The sequence below is a fragment of the Thamnophis sirtalis genome, unplaced genomic scaffold, assembly GCF_051295495.1.
Source record: "Thamnophis sirtalis isolate CommonGarterSnake01/CBP01778 unplaced genomic scaffold, rThaSir2_p1.2 scaffold_6, whole genome shotgun sequence".
Lineage (NCBI taxonomy): Eukaryota > Metazoa > Chordata > Lepidosauria > Squamata > Natricidae > Thamnophis > Thamnophis sirtalis.
The window spans coordinates 1,119,904-1,144,302 of NW_028261386.1; the positions used below are offsets into that span (position 1 = coordinate 1,119,904).

General features: G+C 47.1%; 1 protein-coding gene across 1 annotated transcript in view; it reads left to right on the top strand.

Annotated features, from left to right (window-relative positions):
- Positions 1 to 24,399, top strand: part of PPM1D (protein phosphatase, Mg2+/Mn2+ dependent 1D) — a 36,749-nt gene that overhangs the window by 4,371 nt on the left and 7,979 nt on the right. Inside the window, exons 2-5 of the mRNA XM_087717089.1 lie at positions 8,256 to 8,484; positions 10,824 to 10,948; positions 15,021 to 15,211; positions 16,303 to 16,548. Coding sequence (XP_087573215.1) covers positions 8,256 to 8,484; positions 10,824 to 10,948; positions 15,021 to 15,211; positions 16,303 to 16,548 — 791 coding nt within the window. The remainder of the gene's footprint in view (positions 1 to 8,255; positions 8,485 to 10,823; positions 10,949 to 15,020; positions 15,212 to 16,302; positions 16,549 to 24,399) is intronic.

The window sequence follows — 24,399 nt, forward strand, 5'->3', positions numbered from 1 at the left end:
TAAGAGAGAAAGGTGTGAAGGCAGCTTTTATGTTCGGTATGTTTTGTAATATATCAGTGTCATATGTGAAACCAGCTTTTATATTTGTTTTCTAATATATTAGTATCAGTACGAATCCAGATTTTATCACTTTTTCCCACGATATTAGTGTCATGTGTGAAGCCAGCTACCCTGTTCTTCAAACAACAAGGTTGACTCCCTTATTTAACGTCAAAAAATTGCTGTGGCTAAATTAGGCATGCTCAGGTGAAGATTAAGACCAGTTGAAATGGATGAGTCACTCGGTATATTTTTCTAACTGGCAAATCCTGTTGAACTCACTTGGGTGAATTTCTGAATCCAGACCAGGAAGTATAGAGTTCCCAAAATACAGGTTGTCCTCGACTTATGACCACAATGGAGTCCAAAATTTAGGTTGCTAAATGAAACGTTTAAGTGAATTTTGCCCCATTTTCCTTACCACGGTTATTAAGTGAATCGTTGCAGTTGTGAAGTTGGTAACACGGTTGTTAAGTAAATCTGGATTCCCCCGTTGACTTTGCTCGCCAGAAATTGCAGAAGGGGATCACAAGATCCCGGGAGCTGTCATAAATATGTTCTGACCGAGGCTTCCTGAGAGAATGAAGCAAACTCCTTGTTCCGACAAAAAAACCCTTTTATTAATTTGCTGTGAATTCTGCTCATTCGCATCCAGCAAAGTCTTTCAAGGGAGGATTTACAGTCACAAACCTTATCAGGCTTGGAGAGCTGCCAAGTTGATCTGCAAAACTTGGCAAGGAGCCTCGGAGAGTCACGAACCAATGAAGCAAACTAATGGTCTCCTGCAAACTCCACTCCCCTTTTGCTCCTCTTTTAGTCCCTATGGGAGGGGCCATTCACCATCCACCTGTAGCCTTCCTCCCAAGTCGATCCCTGTTCTTTAGCTGTTCCCTTCGTCTGGCAGCTCTGCGCATGCGCACACTGGGAACAGGCTCCAGCTGTTCTTCTGCCTCACTGATGTCTGACTCGGAAGGCAGGAGGGACTTTTCTTCCTATAGTTGTTAGATGAATAGTTGCAGTTGTTAAATTAGTAACAAGTTTGTTAAGTGAATCTGGATTCCCCATTCACTTTGCTTGTTAGGTGGTCGCAAAAGGGGATCATATGATCCCGGGACACTACAACCGTCATAAATATGAACCAGTTGCTAAGTGTCTGAATTTTGATGATTTGACTCTGGGGGGGGTCCTGCAGCGGTTGTAAGGGTGAAAAACGGCCGTAAGTCGCTTCTTTTCAGTGTTGTAACTTTGAACGGTCCCTAAGTGAGCGGTTGTAAGTCGAGGACTACCCGTACGAGCCGCTTTTGAAAGAATTGGAGGAGATCTGTACAGGTTGTCCTCGACTTACAAGAGTTCATTTAGTGACGGTTCAATGTTACAACGGCACTGAAAAAAAAGCGATTTATGACCGTTTTTCACCCTTGAGGCCCCTGCCCCGTGGTCGCGTGATTTGCCTTCACGTGGTTCACATTTAGTGACCTCTGAACGGTCGCTAAACGAACGGTTGTAAGTCGAGGACTTAACCCGTGTGGGCTGTGAATGCAGAGGTGGGAGGACAGCTCTTGATTTTAACTTTGGTGTTGGTGTTTTATTTGGGGCTGCGGCCCAATGGTCAAAGCGGCCCCAGTTTGCTGCGCTACGTTGATTTTTAAAAAGGGACAACAGGCACCAATGGCTCCGTTTTTTAATTTGTTGGCTCAGAGTCGGTTTTTTAACCTCTTGGCTCCCCTGTGGAGCCAAGAGGTTAAAAAACTGACTCTGAGCCTCGTGGTCCTCCTGTACGTACGGTTGTCCCAAGCTGAGCTCATACATGTAATTTTATCTTTCCTTTTGGCCCCCTCTGGCTTCCTGCTTAATTGGTTGCAGATGCCCCTCCGCGGAAACCTGGAGTGAATTAGTAACGGAGGGCTGGAGGATGGAGAGAGAGAGAGAGAGGCCCAGATGCGGAAAGCAAAATGTAAGCTTTGGGTAGCGAAAGGAAGGCGGGTGGCAGGATTTCAGCTTTCTCAAATTCCATTCCTCAACTGCGATGCTTTATTACATTCTTCTATATTGCCTGCATTCCTTTCCTCCCTTTCCTTCATTCCTTCACTCCTCCATTTCATCCCTCCTCTTTCCTTCTATCCTCATCTTCCTTTCCTTCCCTTCCTGCCTCTCTCCTTCCTCTCCTTCCTTCCTCCTCTCTTCTCCTCTCCTTCCGTCCTTTCCTTCATTTTGTCCTTTCTTCCTGCCTTCCCTTCCCTTCCTTCCCTCCCTCCCTCCCTCCCTCCCTCCCTCATTCCTTCCCTTCCTTCATTTCATCCTTCCTACCTTTCCTTCCTTCCCTCCTTTCTTCCTTCCTTTCCCTCTCCCTCCCTCCTTCCCTTCCCTCCTTTCTGCCTTTCCTTCCTTCCTTCTCCCTCTCTCATTCCTTCCCTTCCTTCATTTCGTCCCTCCTTCCTGCCTGTCTTTCCTTCCCTTCTTTCTTCCTTCCTTCCTTCCTTCCTTCCCCTCTCCTTCCCTCCTTCCCTTCCCTCCTTTCTGCCTTTCCTTCCTTCCCCCTCCCTCCCTCCTTCCCTTCCCTCCTTCCCTTCCCTCCTTCCCTTCCTCCATTTTGTCCTTCCTTCCTTCCCTCCCTCCCTCCCTCCCTCCCTCCCTTTTTATCAGAACAAGTAAATTTCCCACAATACCCTACTTTTAGAATTGCTCTTGGAAGTTGTGGGAATTCAAGTACAGGTAGTTCTTAACTTGCAATAGTTCATTTACTGACCGTTCAAAGTTACGACGACACTGAAAAAAAGTGACATGACCATTTCTCACACACAGAACAGAATACAATACAATAGCAGAGTTGGAAGGGACCTTGGAGGTCTTCTAGTCCAACCCCCTGCTCAGGCAGGATAGCCTACACCACTTCTTATGACCATTGCAGCATCCCCGTGATCATGTGATCAAAATTAGGACCTCTTTCTTTCTCTTCCTCCCCCCCCCCACCTCACAAGATTCTTGTTGTAGTAGAAGGGGTATTAGATATGTCCACCACCATGAGGTATGTGTAAAAACAATAAACGCGTTGTAGGAAGTTAGCACCCAGCCCTCTCCTAGAGAAATGAAACATCCTAGGAAATATTGTAAAGGCAGAATAGTGTATTTCCCTGGATATGAAAAGGGAGGAACATGTTTTAAAGACAAAATAGCTCCCTGCAGCTTCCTGCCCCCCCCCCCCTTTGTCAATGAGCCATTAAAGCCTGAGTTAGTCTACTTTACATAATAAAGGTAATATCAGCCTTTCACAGAAACTCACCACCTGGCATCTGGAAACTCAATCAAACTTGGGACTCAAAATACAGCCTAGGGAGTTGGCCCTGCATGGCCCCATGGGAGTCTGACAACCAATCAGAATACATTTCTTACACAGGAACAGGAAACAGAGAGGTGGGACTGAACAGATTATAAAAAGACCAGCAAGCTCCTTCCCTCTCTCTCTCTTCTTCTTCACCCAACATTGAAGCATGTGATCCCCCTTTTCCGTTCAGGAGCTCAAGCCACGTGGTCCTGTCCACCATTAAACCATCTTTCCAAGCAGCCTCCATGTTTCCAGTGTCTTTTTCCCCACTCGGAGCTGAACCCAGAAGGGCATTTTCTTCCAACATTAGGACATAAACAGATATAAAACAAACACACCAATAAATACATTCAGCATCAGATGTTAAGTATACCCAGTGAGGATGTATTTGATTTCATGCCAGGCCATGCTCCTTTATATGGAAGCCATGCTCCCCCCCCCCCCCCACAAGTGGTTTCTTGAAAACGTTTCACTTCTCATCCAAGAAGCTTCTTCAGTTCCGACTGAATGGTGGTGGGGAAATGGAAGGATTTATTATCCTTTGCAAGTCATCTAGTTTGTTACTGTTAGGTAAGGTCCCCGTTGGGAGAGCGAGTACGTTCAAAGAAGTGTTGTTAGAGTTGTGTTGGAGAACACACAAACCAGCATACAGAGACACTGCAGTTTAAATAGGCTTTTACTTTCGTGGAAATAGAGGTATCAGAGCCCATCAAACAGTGCAAGTCATACACGGATAAGACAGTCAGTCATCAACGTCCTTCAGTTAAGGGATAATCCAAATAACATAGTCCAGTATCATATAATCAGTTCGGTACTCAAAGTTTGCTAACAGTTGCAAAACTTACAATAGCTCACGGCACTTTCTAACAGCCAGCTTCCAAAACACTCAGATCAGATCAGCCCAGCATCTAACAAACAGAGAGCTAACAGTCATTCTGGCTCCCTCTTATGGCCGATTGAGGAAAAACAGCAACCAATCACATTTTACAGTATGCTTTAAAGAAACAGGTACAGCATTGTTACATGATTTATGTATTGCCAACCCAACTGTTAGGTTATATTCCTAACAGTTACCACTCTGGAGATCAGTCATTATTAGCTCACGGAGAGTCCTGGAGCCCACCTGGGGATTTTTCTGTATCCTCAGGGTCACCTGAATTAGAATGTAAACAGGTGTGCAATCTTCTTGGGATTGCTGAAAGGAGCGTGTTGTAGATAGGAGGTAGATGGTATTGTATCCCCCGCCCCCTCTGTTGACATCGATGGCCTCTTGGACTATCAAACCATTAGTCCTGTGTGTCCAAATTGTTTGAAAGAGTGCAGAGAAGAGCAACAAAGAGGATTAGGGGACTGGAAGTCTTTAAGAAGATGTAGAAGAGATGTGGAGACTCTAGAAAGAGTGCAGAGAAGAGCAACAAAGAGGATTAGGGAACTGGAGGTTAAAACCTATGAAGAACGGTTGCAGGAACTGGGTATGTCTAGTTTAATGGAAAGAAGGACTAGGGGAGACATGATAGCAGTCTTACAATATCTCACACAAAGAAGAGGGAGTTCTTAATTGCTGATCTAGTGTTAACCTTGGTACTACAGTCATCTCTAGCCCAGGGGTGTCCAAACTTGGGAACTTTAAGACTTGTGGACTTCAACTCCCAGAATTCCCTAGGGGAATTCTGGGAGTTGAAGTCCACAAGTCTTAAAAGTTCCCAAGTTTGGACAACCCTGGGCTAGCTTATCCAGGTGTTGCTTGCTGGCAAAGTGGTGTTTTGGTGTGTGTGTATGTTTCCTTTTTGGCTTTTTCATTGTCTCTTTTGAAGGGTATGTAGCTGTTGTTTGTGATTTGTCGGAGTGGCCATCGACAGGCACCTTGACATAAATGATATCTACATACCAATGAAAGAGCCAAAAAGGAAACCAAAAAACCCAAACCACTTCCTTTATATAAAGGGGAAGGTATATAAAAATCAGAGAAAACCCCACACACTTCTAGCACTTCTAAGGCTAAGATAGCCCTAAAGGTTGCATCAGGGGTTGCCACAAAGAAGAGGGAGTCAAACTATTCTCCAAGGCACCTGAGGGCAGAACAAGAAGCAATGGGTGGAAACTAATCAAGGAGAGAAGCAACTTAGAACTGAGGAGAAATTTCCTGACAGTGAGAACAATTAATCCGTGGAACAGAAGTTGCCTCCAGAAGTTGTGAATGCCCCAACACTGGAAGTCTTTAAGAAGATATAGAAAAGATGCGGAGACTCTAGAAAGAGGGCAGAGAAGAGCAACAAAGAGGATTAGGGGACTGGAGGTTAAAACATGAAGAACGGTTGCAGGAACTGGGTATGTCTAGTTTACTGAAAAGAAGGACTAAGGAAGACATGATAGCAGTTTTCCAATATCTCAGGGGTTGCCCCAAAGAAGAGGGAGTCAAGCTACTCTCCAAAGCACCTGAGGGCAGGACAAGAAGCAATGAATGGAAACTAATCAAGGAGAGAAGCAACTAGAACTGAGGATGATTTCCTTAAAGTGAGGACAATTAATCAGTGGAACTACTTGCCTCCAGAAGTTGTGGGTTCTTTATCACTGGAGGTTTTTAAGAAGAGATTGGACAACCGTTTGTCTGAAATAATATAGGCTTTGTACAAGAAGGGGCTGGACTAGAAGACCTCCAAGGTCCCCTCCAACGCTTATTCTGTCTTCAAATGACTCTCAAAAGAGCTAACCACTCATCGCCAGAGTGCTAACGACCAGATGGCTGCAAAGGATAAAAATCCTTCTATTCCTCACCCGTCGGTTAGAAGTGAAGAAGCTTCTCGGATAAGAAGCGAAAAAAATTTCAAGGAGAAAAAAAAAATCAAGAAAGTCAACCTGGTTTCCAAAGCAGCTTGGAGGAAAACAAGAAGCTGCGGATGGAAACTAATCAAGGAGGAGAAGCAACGTAGAACTAGGAAGAAATTTCCTGACAGTGAGCACAGTTAATCAATGGAACAGCTTGCCACCAAAAGTTGTGGGTTGCTCCATCACTGGCTCTGCGTGCCACTGTGTGTGCATGTGCGCCTGAAATGGGAAGACCAGGTGGCTGATGCCCATGCGCCCGCCGGAAACCAGAAGAGTAGCTGCCCAGGGCATGCATGCACAAAACAGAGCGTGGGGACTTCGCGCATCCTCCCCTGTGTTTTGGCTGGCAGAGTGCTCCAGGAGGCTCTCCAGGCTGAAAATGAGGCATGGGGGGGAGGCCCTTGCACGGCCTCCCCATACCCTGTTTTGGCCAGTAAGGTGCTGGTGGAAGCGTCAGTCCCGTCTTCTCCCCTCCTCTCCCCCTTGGCCAGTCCATGGAGAACTACAATGCCCCCGCGCCCTGTTTTGGCTTCCAGAGGCATCGCAGGCCAGATTTAAGCACTCTGCGGGCTGGATCTGGCCTGTGGACCTTGAGTTTGACACCCCTGTATTAGACTAAACCGGCTCTCTTGCTTGCTTGCTTACTTACTTGCTGATTTATATCTCTCTCTCCCTATAAAAGTGAAATACCACTCACGCATCATCACGAAATCTCCAGAACCGTAACGCCTACAAACTTGAAATTTGGCCTGTATGTTCCTCTTGGCTTCTAGGTGCTCGCTAAGAAAGGATTTTTTGAAATGACCATCAGATCATTAGTATTTCTTACATTATTATTATTAACACACTCTGGTGCTAAGGAGTTAGATGCTCTACTCCCCCTCCCCACCTGAAAAGGACTCTGTTCCAACTGCCACCTGGGCATCGGCATGGCCAGCGTGTGACTCATCCAGCCTGTGGGCAGTGCGCTCTACATGGGGCAGCCCTTGAAGAGTATTCGGAGACTTCAACTCGTCCAGAACGCAGCCGCGCGAGCGATTGTGGGTACACCTCGGTACACCCACGTTACACCTATCCTGTGCGAGCTACACTGGTTACCGATCAGTCTCCTGATACGCTTCAAGGTGCTAGTCGTAACTTATACAGCCCTTCATGGTATTGGATCTGGGTACTTGAGAGACCGCCTGCTGCCAATTACCTCCCACACACCCATTAGATCTCACAGGGTTGGCCTCCTCCGGGTGCCATCTACCAGCCAATGCCACCTGGCTATTACCCGGGGGAGGGCCTTCTCTGTGGCAGCTACGGCCCTCTGGAATGAACTCCCCGCAGGGATTCGGACCCTCACCTCTCTCCAGGCCTTCCGAAAAGCCGTCAAAACCTGGCTTTGCCGACAGGCCTGGGGGTGATGAGTTCCCTCCCCTCTCAACATGTATGGTTGTGCGACTGTTGTTTACTTTTATTATTTGTATTTCGTTTTTATGTTCCCCTTTTCCCCCGTTTGAATTGTTCGCCGCCCTGAGTCCTCCCGGAGAAGGGCGGCATACAAATAATAAAATTCTATTCTATTCTATTCTATTCTAGTTTAGACATTCAACGCCCCCTCCCCACCTGAATAATGCTAAGGAGTTAGACTGAGGGAGTGAAGGGGATAAGATTGGAGAGGCCTCTGGGGCCAGCCTGCGGGAGAGAAGGGGAATAGGAGAGGAGAGGCTTCTGTGGGGCAAGCCCGATCAGATAGTTTTGTAGCGGAGCACGGGTATCCCGCTAGTTTGTTATATAACTTATAATTAGTATAGAGCCACCTCGCAAGAGCCGAGTTGGCGCAGTGGTTAGGGTGCAGCACTGCAGGCCACTTCAGCTGACTTGTTGTCTGCAGTTCGGCGGTTCTAGTCTCACCGGCTCAAGGTTAACTCAGTCTTCCATCCTTCCTAGGTGGGTGAAATGAGGACCCAGACTGTGGGGGTGATATGCTGACTCTGTAAACCGCTTAGAGAGAGCTGAAAGGCCTAGGAAGCGGTATATAAGTCTAACTGCTATTGCTATTGCTTTTCCCCCCCCTTTGCAGCTGAATGGCCGAAGACCATGACGGGTCTCCCGAGTACTTCAGGCACGACAGCCAGCGTGGTAGTAATCCGTGGTTCAAAGATGTACGTGGCTCATGTGGGCGACTCCGGCGTGGTTCTTGGAGTCCAGGATGACCCGAAGGACGACTACGTCCGGGCCGTGGAGGTGACGCAGGATCACAAACCTGAGCTTCCAAAGGAGAGGCAGCGGATTGAAGGCCTCGGGGGAAGGTAACAGATCTCACTGGCTTGCTCAAAAGGTGGCTTTTTCGACTTATAAGGTAGTCCTCGACTTACGACCACAATGGAGCCCAAATTTTCTGTTGCTAAGGAAGACAGTTGCCCCGTTTCACGATGTTTTTGGCCGCCGTTGTTAAGCGAATCACCGCAGTGTAAGTTAGTAACATGGTTGTTAAGTGAATCTTGCTCCCCCTCCCCCCCTTGACTTTGCTTGTCAGAAGGTCGCAAAAAAGGCCGTAGGATGCTGCAGCCGTCATAAATCGACAACTGTGGCAAGAAAGGATGTAACATGGGGTAAATTTCACTTAACAAATGTCTTTCTCTTAGCAACAGAAATTCTGGGCTCAATTGTGGTCGTAAGTCTAGAACTATCTGTATTGGAGACTAATTCATTGCTCACTGCCAATAGTTTGATCCAGCTCAAAGGTTGACTCAGCCTTCCGTCCTTCCGTGGTCGATAAAATGAGGACCCAGATTGCTAGGGGAAATATGCTGATTCTGTAAACCGCTTAGAGAGGGATGTAAAGCATTATGAAGTAGTAGATAAGTTTTAAGTACTATTGCGAAGGAAGGGAAGGAAGGAAGGAAGGAAGGAGAGAAAAGGAAGGAAGGAAGCCTTGATGGCACAGTGGTTTTAATTAAATATTGCAGGCTAATTCTGTCCACAGCCAGGAGTTCGATCCTGACTGGCTCAATGTTGACTCGGCCTTCCATCCTTCCGAGGCCGGTAAAATGAGGACCCAGATTGCTAGGGGAAATATGCTGACTCTGTAAACCGCTTAGAGAGGGCTGAAAGCCCTATGAAGCAGTATATAAGTCTTAAGTGCTATTGCGAAGGAAGGAAGAAAGGAAGGAAAAGGAATGAAGGAAGGAGAGAAAAGGAATGAAAGAAAGAGAGAAAAGGAAGGAAGGAAGCCTTGATGGCACAGTGGGTTCAATTAAATATTGCAGGCTAACTCTTCCCACAGCCAGGAGTTTGATCCTGACTGGCTCAATGTTGACTCAGCCTTCCATCCTTCCGAGGTCGATAAAATGAGGACCCAGATTGCTAGGGGAAATATGCTGATTCTGTAAACCGCTTAGAGAGGGCATTATGAAGCAGTATATAAGTCTTGTGCTATTGCGAAGGAAGGAAGGAAGAAAGGAAAGAAAAGGAATGAAGGAAGGAGAGAAAAGGAAGAAAGGAAGGAAGCCTTGATGGCACAGTGGTTTCAATTAAATATTGCAGGCTAACACTGCCCACAGCTAGGAGTTCGATCTTGACTGGCTCAATGTTGACTCATCCTTCCGTCCTCCTGAGGCCGGTAAAATGAGGACCCAGATTGTTGGGGGCAAGAGGCTGACTCTGTAAACCGCTTAGAGAGGGCTGTAAAACACTACAAAGTGGTATATAAGTCTTAAGTGCTATTCCTATTGATATTCTTTGATGGTGGTGTTATGGCCATCCCCTCAAAAAGACTCTGGGCGGCTTATATCCTGTTTTATTAAAAATAAGACCTCCCAGGATAATAAGCCCAATCGGGCTTTTGAGTGCATGTGCTAAAATAAGCCCTCCCCAAAAATATTGCCACACAGCAGCAGCCGTGAGGTGACCACGCTCGCTGTCTCCTGCACCTCAAAAATAATAAGACCTCCCTGAAAATAAGGCCAAGCGCTTATTTCGGGAAAACATGGTAATATCAAATATACAATTATGTTTGTGTTAACATTAAGTAATCCATTCAAGACTGAAACGATTATGCTATAACTAAAATTAATATGGAGCTATGGTGGCCCAGTGGTTAGAATTCAGTACTGCAGGATTAACTTACTACTCACTGTCAGGAGTTCGATCCTGACTGAGAGGGCTATAAAGCACTATAAAGCGGTATATAAGTCTTAAGTATTGAGGGACGCGGTGGCTCAATGGCTAAGACGCTGAGCTTATCGATCAGAAAGGTCGGCAGGTCGGTGGTTCAAATCCCTAGCGCCGCGTGACGGAGTGAGCTCCCATGACTTGTCCCAGCTTCTGCCAACCTAGCAGTTTGAAAGCATGTAGAAAATGCAAGTAGAAAAATAGGAACCACCTTTGGTGGGAAGGGAACAGCGTTTTCATGCGCCTTCGGTGTTTAGTCATTCCGGCCACATGACCACGGAGACGTCTAAGTACTATTATTGCTGTTGCTGTTATGTTCCTCGGTTAACCAGGCCAGGTAGGGCTTTATAGATAACAACTTGCCTTCAATCATTGTAGAAGTCGTGATTAGCAAATGACGCCTTGACTTTTTCGTTTCTTTTAAACTTTCCACTCTTCATTTATTTCTTCCCTCTGTTCTCGCCGATTGTTTTAGTGTGATCAACAAATCCGGTGTGAATCGGGTTGTTTGGAAACGGCCTCGTTTGAGTCACAATGGTCCCGTCCGACGAAGCACGGTTATCGATCAGATTCCCTTCTTGGCTGTGGCTCGAGCCCTTGGTAAGTATAGCTTCTGGTGTAATATAAACGTTGGAATTCATACCGTGTCTCCCCCGAAAATAAGACAGGGTCTTATATTCTTTTGATCTCCGAAATAAGCACGGTGTCAGCATCCCTCCATTATATAATTAGGAAAGAAAGACCAAGAGATTCCATGTGTTGGAAATCAAAAGTACTTTTACTAATTACAAATGGTTAGCGAGCAGTTGCGAAGCGAAGTCTGTTTAATTAGGCGCGAAAGCAATTGATATATAGAATAGTCCATTCCCCACCCCTTGGGATCATAGCCTCAGGCCAATCATAAGTCCTTCAAGTGTCAGGTGTGAGATAACTTCAAAAGGCATCACGAAGATGGAATGTCGGGGCCGTTGGTCCAGGCGGGAAGCACCCACGCATGCGGTAGTCCAACCATCCAGTAAATACTAGAACATTCCTCCAGCACATCGAATAACCCCACCCAAATACCAAACCCTCCCTCCCCGTTTCATGACAGCTGAAGCAGCAGCAAGGCAGAAGCTGACACACGGCCTTATTTTCGGTGAGGTCTTATTATTTTTGGGGTGCAGGAGGCAGCGAGCGTGGTCACCTCATGGCTGCTGCTCTGTTGCAATATTTTCGGGGAGGGCTTATTTTGGGGGAAACAGGATATTAGTTGTATAAGTTTGTTAAAATGTAACAAATATGATTGTTAAATTTTGTCCATCTCAAAAGGTGTGATAATTAAGATAGGGTGATTGGTATAAAAACAACATATTGAAATAATTGAATAACTAAACAATGAAAGATTATAATTTAATATAAAGGTGTGTATTATTACTAGCATTATATAAGCTTGTTAAATGACACAAATATGATTAATATTAATTTTCTTGTATGAAATGTACGATACTCCGGTACCACACCGTTCACACAAAAAAATAAATTAAAAAAAAAACCTAAAAAAAAGCAAGAAAAAATTTTGAAATGATGGGACGATGGGCAGAAAGATTTTGGGATTCATAGGGAGGTAGTGCTTAACTTACAACAGCTTGTTAAGCGACCATTTGAAGTTACAATGGCGCTGGAAAAAGGGACTTATGACCGTTTTTTTTTCACCCTTACGACTTTGCCGCATCCCTGTGCTCTCGCGATCCAAATTCGGACACACGGCAGCTGAGTCATATTTATGACGGTTGCACTGTTCCACCCAGCCAGCTTTTTGTTTCAGTCCCAAGGTGGGACTAGAACTCACTGTCTCCTGGTGATTGGTCCAAAGTCATCCAGCTGGCTTTCTTGCCTAAGGCGGGACTAGAATTCACTGTCTCCTGGTGATTGGTCCAAAGTCATCCAGCTGGCTTTCTTGCCTAAGGCGGGACTAGAACTCACTGTCTCCTGGTGATTGGTCCAAAGTCATCCAGCTGGTTTTCTTGCCTGAGGCGGGACTAGAACTCACAGTCTCCTGGTGATTGGTCCAAAGTCATCCAGCCGGCTTTCTTGCCTGAGGCGGGACTAGAACTCACAGTCTCCTGGTGATTGGTCCAAAGTCATCCAGCTGGCTTTCTTGCCTAGGGTGTAACTAGAACTCACATTCTCCTGGTGATTGGTCCAAAGTCACCCAGCTGGCTTTCATGCTTAAGGCGGGACTAGAACTCACTGTCTCCTGGTTTCTAGGTCAGCACCTTAACTACTATGATGACCTGGTTAAAATAACTGACCTTGATGCCTAGGGCAGAACTAATGCTCACTGTATCCGTTGTAATTGGTTTAAAGCCACCCAGCCAGCTTCTATTCTAATACGGGACTAGAAGTCACCATCTCCTGGTAATCGGTCCAAAATCACCCAGTCGACTTTCATGCCTAAGGCGGGACTAGTACTCACAGTCTCCTGCTGATTGGTCCAGGATCACCCAATTGGCTTTCATTTCTAAGGCAGAACTAGAATTCATCAACTCCTGGTGATTGGCCCAAGGTCACCCAGCTGGCTTTCATGCCTAAGGCGGGACTAGAACTCACTGTCTCCTGGTTTCTATGCCCGCATCTTAACTACGGTAATATGATGATGAAGAAGAGCGGTCAGTTTGCTGTTTGAGGCTAGGAACTTTAAATCACCTTCGTGCCTAAAAATGAGATGTTCGGGGTAAGTCCGGATGAAATATTTCTTCCTTGACCTGCTTGATTTCATATTTCAGGGAAGGTTCCTTACCCAGCATATATCATCCAGACCAGCGGTCACCAACTGGTGGTCCGCAGAAAAATTATTTGCATTTTTTATATTGCACTAAATCAGGGGTCCTCAAACTACGACCCCTGGGATGGAAACGTGCAATGAACGCTTGTGTTGCTGCAGAGAGTCTCCCCCTTCGGGGTCTTTTTGTGCGGGTCGGAGGGGGGCAGAAATTCCGACTTGGGGTCTGCTTTAGCCTCCTTGTGGGGGGCTTTGGGTGAAGGCTGGAGGGAAGAGCCGCTGGTGGCAAAGAGCCGGAGGGCCCCGTTCCAGTGGGACCCCATCATGGCCTGGAACTGCCTGACCATCTCAGCCCACTGAGCCTCCAGGCACTGGTATTGCCCTTGCACTCCCGCAGGTCTTCCCTCTGCTTGGAAAGCCCATGCCCCTAGTCCTCAGTGAGGTGCTTCTGCTGAGCCTCCTTCTCGGTCAGATCCAGTTTGAACTGAGCTGTTTTGCCAACTCTTTCTCCTGGTGGCTGCTTAGCTCCAGCAACTGCTTCCTGTTGGGGCCCTAAGGAGCCAAGGTGGCGCAGTGGTTAAATGCAGCACTGCAGGCTACTGCTAGATCAGCAGGTCAGCGGTTCAAATCTCACCGGCTCAGGGTTGACTCAGCCTTCCATCCTTCCGAGGTGGGTAAAATGAGGACCCAGATTGTTGGGGGCAATATGCTGACTCTCTGTAAACCGCTTAGAGAGGCCTGAAAGGCCTATGAAGCGGTATATAAGTCTACTGCTATTGCTATTGCTAAGGAGCCCGGGCGGGCAGGCAAGGAGTGGCTGGGAGGGGAGGGGCGAGTAGAGGCCGGTGGGGCGCCCTTCGATGTGGAGTGACATCGAGTTGGCCACACCCACCCAGTCACATGACCACCTAGCCACACCCACTCAACAGGTCATTAGGCAGATCATATTAGTGGTCCGCGGGATTTAAAATTATAAATTTAGTGGCCCTTGAGGTCCGAAGGGTTGGTGACCCCTGATCCAGACCTCCAGTTTCCTGTTTGCAGTTGGCCAGACTAGAGAAATCTAGCTGGGATGGATTCTGAAAGGCCTCGAATTGACGTTCTCAAAAATATATATATATATACCGTATATACTCGAGTATAGGCCGGCCCGAATATAAGCCGAGGCACCTAATTTTACCACAAAAAACTGGAAAAGTTATTGACTCGAGTATAAGCCTAGGGTGGGAAATGCAGCAGCTACCGGTAAATTTCAAAAATAAAAATAGATACCAATAATGTTTTTGAATATTTATTTCAAAGAAAAACAGTAAACTAGCTCTGGGACATCGCTATGTGGCTGCTTGCCATAACAAGGAGGAGGTGGGACATCGTTGCAGAGCGGCAGGAGGGGGAGGAAGGGGAATCGTAAGACAGCCCTGCATTACATTAGAACGTGAGGAGGGGAGGTGGTGTGGTGCGCGCTGCGCGGCAAACTGACACAGAGGGAGGGGAAACTCACAGGGGCGCCGGGCCATTCACGAGCGTCACCCAGCGGCATGGCCCCGCTCCTTTTTCTCCTCCATTTCGGGCAAATTTTTCACTGACTCGAGTATAAGCCGAGGCGGCTTTTTTCAGCCCAAAAAGTGGGCTGAAAAACTCGGCTTATACTTGAGTATATACGGTATATATATCTTGAAATACAATTTTGGAAGAAGAGTACCACTCGTTTTGCTTAAATAATAAAGTCCGTGTCTCTTCATCACTGGAATCTTTCAAGAAGAGACTTGGACTGCCATCTTTCAGAAATGGTGTACGCCTGTAAGGTCTCCTGCTTGGGCGTGCGGGGTTGGGCTAGATGACCTACAAGGTCCCTTCCAACTCTGTTAATCTGCTCTGCTCTGGGTTTTGTTTTGTTTTATTTTACAGGTGATCTATGGAGTTACGACTTCTACAGTGGGGAGTTTGTGGTTTCTCCAGAACCAGACACGAGTGTACACACGCTGGATCCTCAGAAGCATAAATATATAATTTTGGGGAGCGATGGACTGTGGAACATGATCCCGCCCCAGGAAGCTATCTCCATGTGCCAGGACCACGAAGAGAAAAAGCATTTTATGGTGAGCTCCTGGGACGTCCGTTTCCCTTGGCTTTCTTTGCTGATCCGCATGACTGAAGCCTTAACGCGGCAGGCATTTTGTTTAAAACGATGGTGGGCTTTGATCAAGTAATCGTGGCCAGCAGCCTGATTGTTTTTGGTGCTCCGGATCACATAATGTTCCCTATCGTCACTTTGTTGTGGTTTGACAAACACTGTAAACCTTAGCAACTTTACAAAGCCCATCAACATGCTGGCTGGGGGATTCTGGGAGTGGAAGTCCACCCATCTTAAAACATTGCTGGCTGGGGAATTCTGGGAGTTTTAGTCCACTCATCTTAAAGCAGGCTGACTGGGGGATTCTGGGAGTGGAAGTCCATCCGTCTTAAAGCATGCTGGATGGGGAATTCTGGGAGTTTTAGTCCACCCATCTTAAAGCCTGCTGGCTGGGGAATTCTGGGAGTTTTAGTCCACTCATCTTAAAGCAGGCTGACTGGAGGATTCTGGGAGTGGAAGTCCATCCATCTTAAAGCATTGCTGGCTGGGGAATTCTGGGAGTTTAGAGTCCACTCATCTTAAAGCAGGCTGACTGGAGGATTCTGGGAGTGGAAGTCCATCCATCTTAAAGCATTGCTGGCTGGGGAATTCTGGGAGTTTTAGTCCACTCATCTTAAAGCAGGCTGACTGGAGGATTCTGGGAGTGGAAGTCCACCCATCTTAAAGCAGGCTGGCTGGGGAATTCTGGGAGTTTAGAGTCCACTCATCTTAAAGCAGGCTGGCTGGGGAATTCTGGGAGTTTTAGTCCACTCATCTTAAAGCAGGCTGCCTGGGGAATTCTGGGAGTTTTAGTCCACTCATCTTAAAGCAGGTTGGCTGGGGAATTCTGGGAGTTTTAGTCCACTCATCTTAAAGCAGGCTGCCTGGGGAATTCTGGGAGTTTTAGTCCACTCATCTTAAAGCATTATCTAAATATTGCAATGTAGACCTTTTCTAGTTTTCAGTGGTAGCATGGAGATTTTAAACAGACTTTGTGTACTTCCCATATGTCTCGCAGCCTTTTGGAATAGTGATTCTCCTGTTTTCTTCTTCTCTTTCCTGTTTCCGACCCCAAAGGGAGAACACCAACAATCCTTAGCCAAAATGCTTGTCAATCGAGCCCTGGGCCGGTGGAGGCAGCGTATGCTTCGTGCTGATAACACCAGTGCCATCGTCATCAGTATATGTCCCGGCCGAAAATCTCGGAGCGGCTTTCTGCAAAGCGAAGAGGATCTGTGCTTCAACTTGGCTGAAGGACCCTCGTACAGCAGCCCCGAAACCTGGACGATCGCCTCTTCGCAATGCTCAACTCCGTCATCCAAGGTAAAACGTGATATTTTTTTTCTTTCATGGCTCAAGGCCTGAGAGTGTCAGGTTTCCGAAAGATGCCCTCATCGATTCATGAGTCTCGAGCCGAGTTTCAAAAGAAAACCAGTCATTTATTAGGAGCGCGATTTTGGCCAGACCTTGTTGCAGTCAGATCTGAGCTTCGTTTTAATTATAGCTGAACTTTACCCCTGTTCCTTCCCTCTCCTCAGTCTGTGTCATAAATCACATTCCCCAATGAGGTGCACCCCTCCGAAGCCTGCTGCAGTAATCTGAGATCCGACTCTAGCTGAAAGTATGCATGGAATGCGCTCCCCCCCCCTCCTTTCCTTAGAATGGCAACTTTAGGAGTTGACAAGAGAGCTTTTAAGATGATATTAAAAATGGGCATTTCCCCCCCAGGTTTTATGGATTTAAGTGCATTTTGAAATGTAAAAAAAACCTCCCCCAGTTCTATGTCCAACTATTCTTCTTCTTGTGCCATATCTGTCATCGGCCATTGGCGATCATGTTGCCGATCCTATTTTTATCAACAGCCGCATGAAAAACTCCTGGTCCCTCAAATTTTGAAGCTATGTTGTTGTTCTTCTGCCTGGACCTCATTTGCCTTCCATCTTTCCCTGGAGGATTAAGTGACAGATGCCCTATTTTTCCGGGTGTCGTATCACAAGTGCGAAATATTCTTAAACTTCGTTTTTTTGATGGTTTTGATTGATTTCACTTGACTTCCCCAGGCGGGTTATCACTTCCTCATTTCTGATTTTGTTAAACCCAGCTTATATGCATCAGCTGCCTGTAAAAACCACATTTCAAATGATTCTAGTGTCTTCAGATGGCTTTCAGCCAGAGACCAAATCTCTACTCCAGGGGTGTCAAATTAAAAGGCCCTAATTAAACCATGTGTCTCGAGCCAAGCGTTAAAAGAAATCCAGTTCTTTATTAGGAGCAACATGCCGGCACGTACCCAAGTGAAGGCAGCTGTGACCCCATGTAATTTTTCTACCCAACTATGACCCTGTTTTCCCCCCGTCCCCCCAGGGTGTGTCATAAATCACATTCTCCAATGGAGCACTTTCCTTGGCTGTAGAGATCATGCCCCTCTGGCTGCTGCGGGTAACCTTGGAGACAGCCTTGAGAAAGATATACGTGGAATGTGCTTCTGTTTGTGGTCGTGCTGCATCGTCAGTTCCCCATCCCCCTTGCCTATGGCAACTCGAGAGCAGGCCAGGGATGCTTTGTGAGTTGACAGCGGGTTGATTAAATCCGGCCCATGGGGCCGGGCTGGAAATATTAAAGGACCGGCCTGCGTTGCTTATGCCAGCCAAAACGGGCCATGTATGGGGACCCTGCAACTTGCTTTGGATTATAGGTACCGTATTTTTGGAGTATAAGACACACCTTCCCCGCCCAAAAGCGGGTGAAAATCTGGGTGCATCTTATACAGTATTTTTGGCCTCCCAAAATCCTGCCCCCTTGGCAAAAATGGAGGTGCAGAGGGTTTGGGAGGCTTGCAAAGTGCTCCTGGGGGCTGGGGAGGGCAAAAAAGAGGGGAAAAAAATGGGCTGTCCCCCCCCCCCCCATCCCCAGGAGCACTCTACAAGCCTCCCAAAGCCTCTGCATGCCTTTTTCTTTTTCTTTTTTTGCAAAAAACGGCCTGTTTTTGCGATAAATGGGCTGTTTTCCTGCTTGTTTTTGACCCCCCCAGCCCCTAGGAGCACTCTACAAGCCTCCCAAACACTGCATTTGCCCCCCCCCCCTTATTTTTTGCAAAAAACCAGGTGTGCAGAGGGTTTGGGAGGCCTGCAGAGTGCAAAACCCTTTTTTTAAAAAAAAAAAATTACCTCTTCAAAATCATGGTGCGTCTTATACTCCGGTGCGTCTTATAGACTGAAAAATACGGTAGTTGTTGACCTACAAGACCAGTTGGGACCAGAAGTTCTGTTGCTGAGACAGGCAGTTGTTAAGTGAATCGCGCCTGATTTGATGATGGTTTTTTTTGCCATGGTTGTTAAGCGGACCTTTGCAGTTGTTAAATGAATCGTGCATGGGGGAGGGGTTTAAGCGAATCGGGCTTCCCCCATTGATTTGGCTTGTCAGAAGCCGGCTTGGGAAGGAGGCAGATGTGGATCGTGTAACTCCTCCGGGAAGCTGCAACCTTTGTTAACATGCGCCAAGTGTCTTAATTTCGACCACGGGACCATGGGGATGTTGCAACGGCTATAAGTGCGAGGACGGGTTGCCCATCACTTTTTTAAAGTCCCTTTGTAAGTTTGAATGCTAAAAAAAAGGCTCAAGTGGAGGAATTGGGTATGAAAAGAAGGACTAGGGGAGACATGATAGCAGTCTTCCAATATCTCAGGGGTTGCTACAAAGAAGAGGGAGTCAAGCTATTCTCCAAGGCACCTGAGGGTAGAACAAGAAGCAATGGGTGGAAACTAATCAAGGAGAGAAGCAACTTAGAACTGAGGAGGAATTTCCTGACAGTGAGAACAATGAATCAGTGGAACAGAAGTTGCCTCCAGAAGTTGTGACTGTCCCAACACTGGAAGTCTTTAAGAAAATGTTGGATAGCCATTTGTCTGAAGTGGTGTAGAGTTTCCTGCCTAGGGAGGGGGTTGGACTAGAAGACCTCCAAGGTCCCTTCCAACTCTGCTATTGTATTGTAAAAGAAAGAGTGCAGATAAGAGCAAGAAAGAGGATTATGGGACTGGAGGCTCTAACATATGAAGAACGGTTGCAGGAACTGGGTAGGTCTAGTTTAATGAAAAGAAGGACTAGGGGAGACATGACAGCAGTCTTCCAATATCTCAGGGTTTGCCCCAAAGAAGAGGAAGTCAAACTATTCTCCAAAGCACCTGAGGGCAGAACAAGAAGCAATGGGTGGAAACTAATCAAGGAGAGAAGCAACTTAGAACTGAGGAGAAATTTCCTGTCAGTTAGAACAATTAACCAGTGGAACAACCTGCCTCCAGAAGTTTTTAAGAAGAGATTGCACAACCATTTGTCTGCAATATTATAGTGCCCGAACCTATGGCACCTGTGCCACAGGTGGCACACAGAACCATTTGTTAGGGCACGTGAGGTGTTGCCCTGTCAGCTCCAGCGCGCATGCGTGTGCTGGTCGGCTGACTATGGCCTTCTTTTAAGGCCATTTTTCGCCCTCTGGAGGCTTCCTTGAATGCCCCGGAGCGCAAACAACTGGCCCTACGGGCAAACTGGAAGTTCAGGAACAGACTTCTGGTTTCCTCATAGGGCCGTTATTCACCCTCTGGAGCCTTTAGGAGGCGTCCCTGAAGGCTTCGGAGGTCAAAAATCGGCCCTATGGCCAAACCGGAAGTCACTTCCGGTTTGGCTGTAGGACCTGTTTTTCGCGCTCCGGAGGGCCTCAGGGGGGTGGGGGAGGCTGTTTTCGCCCTCCCCAGACTTCTAGAAAGCCTGGGGAAAGTGAAAAACGGGTCCATCATGAGCCAAAAGTGTGGGGGGGATGGGGGTCGTGCGCATAGCAGGGGTGTGGGAACGCTTGTGCATGGGCCTACTCCCACTTTTGGCACACAATTGGAAAAAGGTTAGCCATCACTGTTATAGCGTTTCCTGCCTAAGCAGGGGGTTGGACTAGAAGACCTCCAAGGTCCCTTCCAACTCTGTTATTCTATCTTTGTGGCTTGGTGATCCAGCTTGGAGGGGGAGGGGTGGAAGAGGGGAACCCAGGTCGTGTGAGTAGGGGGTCGTTGCCAGTGGGGGGGGGGTCAATTTTTTTTAGAACCTATTCTGTAGGTGTGGCCTGTTTTGTGGGAGTGACTTGGTGGTCATGTGATGGTGGGAGTAGCTTGGCAGTCATGTGACTGAGTGGGGGTGGCTTGGCAGTTATGTGACCAGGTGGGAGTAGCTTGGCAGTCATATGACTCTGTAGGAGTGGCCAAGTCGATGTCACTGAATTCTTTGCCCCAAAGAATGACCTACAAAAAGAAGATATAAAAAAGGGAAATTTATTATTTTGTCCACTTACTACTTAAAAAAGAATAAAATAAGTACACAAAACAATAAAACAGCTACTTACAGAGGAAATATGGCTGTCCTTGCCGGTCTTCAACATTACTGACGTTTACCTTACACACACACTTCCAGCCCCTCTGCCTTTTCCCTCTTCCTGGATTCACTCAGATGTCTTTAAAACTCACAGCCTGTGCACAGCACACACTTCCAGCCTTTCTGCCTCTTCTCTCTTCCTGGATTCACTCAGACGTTTTTAAAACTGACAGCCTGTGCACATGTGCACACTTCCAGCCCCTCTGCCTCTTCCCAGATTCACTCAGACGTCTTTAAAACTCACAGTCTGCATAACAGTGGTGCAGCATGGGCCATTATTGGGGACTCGAGGGTTGCCCCTGAGGCTGCATTCTGAGCCAGCTTTAGTTTCCGAGGGTAGCCCCACGTAGAGTGCATTGCAGTAGTCCAAGCGAGAGATGGCCAGGGTTTGCCAAAGTACTGGAATGTCGATCATAGGATCATAGGATGCTGCAATTGTTGTAACCGTGAGGACTGTTTGTCCCTGTTTTCACTGCTGCTGTAGCTTTGGATGGTGGCTAAACGAGTTGTCGTAAGTTGAGGACTATTTGTAGAGGGAGTGCTAACTTGTGCCAGATGAGTCCCCATACAAGGGCAAAAATCAGTTGTGTGCTGCCTCCTAGTGGTGAGAAACAAATACAACAACTTACAATATATATTTTTAAATCTTGTGTAAGATTAACGCGGTGGCTCAGTGGCTAAGACGCTGAGCTTATCGATCAGAAAGGTCAGCAGTTCGGAGGTTCGAACTAGCGCCGCGTAATTGAGTGAGCTCCCGTAACTTGTCCCAGCTTCTGCCCGCCTAGCAGCTCAAAAGCACGTAAAAAATGCAAGAAGAAAAATAGGATCCATCTTTGATGGGAAGGTAACAGCGTTCCGTGCGCCTTCGGCGTTGAGTCATACCAGCCACATGACCACGGAGACGTTTTCGGACAGTGCTAGCTCTTCGGCTTTGAAACGGAGATGAGCACCGCCCCCTAGAGTCAGGAACAAGTGGCACATATGTGTGAGGGGAACCTTTACCTTTAAGATTAGCCTTCTGTTTACAGTTTGGCTTAATAGCATGAGTTTATCTTCAAGGGAAGTTAGTATAAGGTTTGCAAAGGGGCTGAGGAAGTGGCTTCCAACCTTTGGGGCACCAGGGACTGGTTCCATAGAGTAAGGTTTTTTTGGGGGGGGGTTGTGGACCCCTGGGCAATATATACACCATGTTTCCCTGAAAATAAGACTGGGTTGTACATTAATTTTTCTTTCAAAAGGATCATTAGGAGCTTATTTTCCAGTTGGATTTTATTTTGTGGGCAACACGGTAGGTAGTCCTTGACTTATGACTGGTCACATAATGACTGTTCTAAGTTACAACAAATCTCTGCAGAATTACAGATAGTCCTTGAGTTACGGCCACAGCAGAGGGCAAAATTTACGTTGTGTGTTGTTTCACTTTTATGACCATTGCAGCATCCCCTTGGTCACATTATCAAAATTGAGACGGTTGGCAACTGACTCATATTTATGACGGTTGCAGTGTGACGTGATTCCCCCCTTTTCTGACTTTCTGACAAGCAAAATCAACGGGCCAGCCAGATTTGCTTAACAACCTTGTTACTAACTTAACAACTGCAGTGATTCCACTTAAACCACCGTGGCAAGAAAGATGAGGCACATCTCACTCAAAAAAAATGCCTCACTTAACAACAGAAATTTTGGGCTCAATTGTAGACGTACGTCGAGGACTACCTGTGTAAAAATGAGGCAGAGCCCACTTAAAAACTGTCTCACTTATCAGTGGAAACTTTGTGGTCGTAAGTCGAGGACTACCTGTATAAAAATGAGGCAGAGCCCACTTAAAAACTGTCTCACTTATCAGTGGAAACTTTGTGGTCGTAAGTCGAGGACTACCTGTATAAAAATGAGGCAGAGCCCACTTAAAAACTGTCTCACTTATCAGTGGAAACTTTGTGGTCGTAAGTCGAGGACTACCCGTGAAGGGACTTAACGGTAGCTCTTGCAAAAGGGTCAAGGTGGCATTGCCATGCGGTGGGTATCCTCTTAGTAACTCGGTGCCCTCTGTCTTGCAGAAAACGTGTCTGAGTAGACGGAGAGGCATTGGGGTGCCAAGCCGGGGCAGCAGGAGGAGGTGGGCACTCGCATCGGTCAGAGTAATGACCCGGGGGCAAAAGAGATGCTTTTGACAAAGAAAGAGGCAAATAAATGGAATAGATGCTCAGTTGGAGTCCCTTTCTGTGAGTTTCTTTTGGGTGGGGGCTGTTCTGCCTTAAAAAGCAAGAGGCAGAGTCTGGGTCCCGGCAAAACCCCTTTTATTGACCCAACTGTAGATTCCTTTCATTCACAGTCTGCAAGGCTTGGCAAACAGTCTTTCCGAGGAATGTTTATCCACACGAACCTTATCTAGCAATAGCAATAGCAGTTAGACTTATATACCGCTTCATAGGGCTTTCAGCCCTCTCTAAGCGGTTTACAGAGTCAGCATATTGCCCCCAACAACAATCCGGGTCCTCATTTTACCCACCTCGGAAGGATGGAAGGCTGAGTCAACCCTGAGCGGGTGAGATTTGAACAGCCGAACTGCAGAACTGCAGTCAGCTGAAGTAGCCTGCAGTGCTGCATTTAACCACTGCGCCACCTCGGCTCATCTCGCTTGGAGAGCTGCCAGATAAGTAGTTTCCTAACGCAGGGCAAGGCAAAACTTGGCACAGAGTCTCTTATAGCCACAAACAGAACTTTCCTCCCTTGAAACGACCGAAGGGACGAATTGTTTCCTGCAAAAGCCCCCTCCCCATTCGCTCCTCTTTTGTTCCCTGTGGGAGGGGCCAATCACCTCCAAGGTGTGGCTTTACTCCCACGTGGACCCTCCTTTCATAGTTGTTCTTGTCTTCTGGCAGCTCTGCGCATGCGCACACTGGGAACGGGCTCCAGCTGTTCCTCTGCCTCGCTGCTGACTAGCTCCCTCCCTGCCTCTGACGCAGAGCCCTCGTCTGAGCCTTCCTCAATCCCCAGGACTGTCCCAGGTTCCTCCCCAGCCTCCACACTGTCTGACTCTGCGGCCAGCTCTGCTGGCCACCGGCGAGCCATAACAGTTTGGTGACCGTTCAACAGTGGTTTGCGCCCGTTTTTCACACTTACGACCATCCCCGTGGTCACTTGATCAAAATTTAGACCCTTGGCAACCAACATATCTTTATCACAGTTGCAGTGTTCCCAGGTTATGCGATCCCCTTTTACGACCTTCTGACAAGCAAAGGCAAGCGGGGAGCCCGATTTGGTTAACAACCATGTTACTAATGTAACAACTGCAGGGGTTCGCTTAACAACCATAGCAAATAGGATCACGGAATGCAGCCAAACACTTAACAAATATCTCACTTAACAACAGAAATTTTGGGCTCAATTGTGGTCATAGGTTGAGGACTGACTGTACACACTTTAAACCCCAAAAATGTACTGAAGCAGAAGCTTGTCCTCCCCAAGGATAAAATGCCCAGACATAAAGTGGGCAATGTGCTCTATGCAGTACATACAGTTAAGTGAGACGTGTACAGATTTGTACATTGGAGAAACAAAACAGCCACTTCACAAACACATGGCCCAACCTGGGAGAACCGTGACCCGACAAAAGCGCGTCACTAAAACCGCATCGCTAAAACCGCGATGTTATCAACGCGCCAACAACAGCGCGTCGACAGAAGGGCAATTTACAACAGCGCGTCGACAGAAGGGTGATTTAAGTTAAGGTAAGGGTTAGGTTTAGGGTTATGTTTAGGG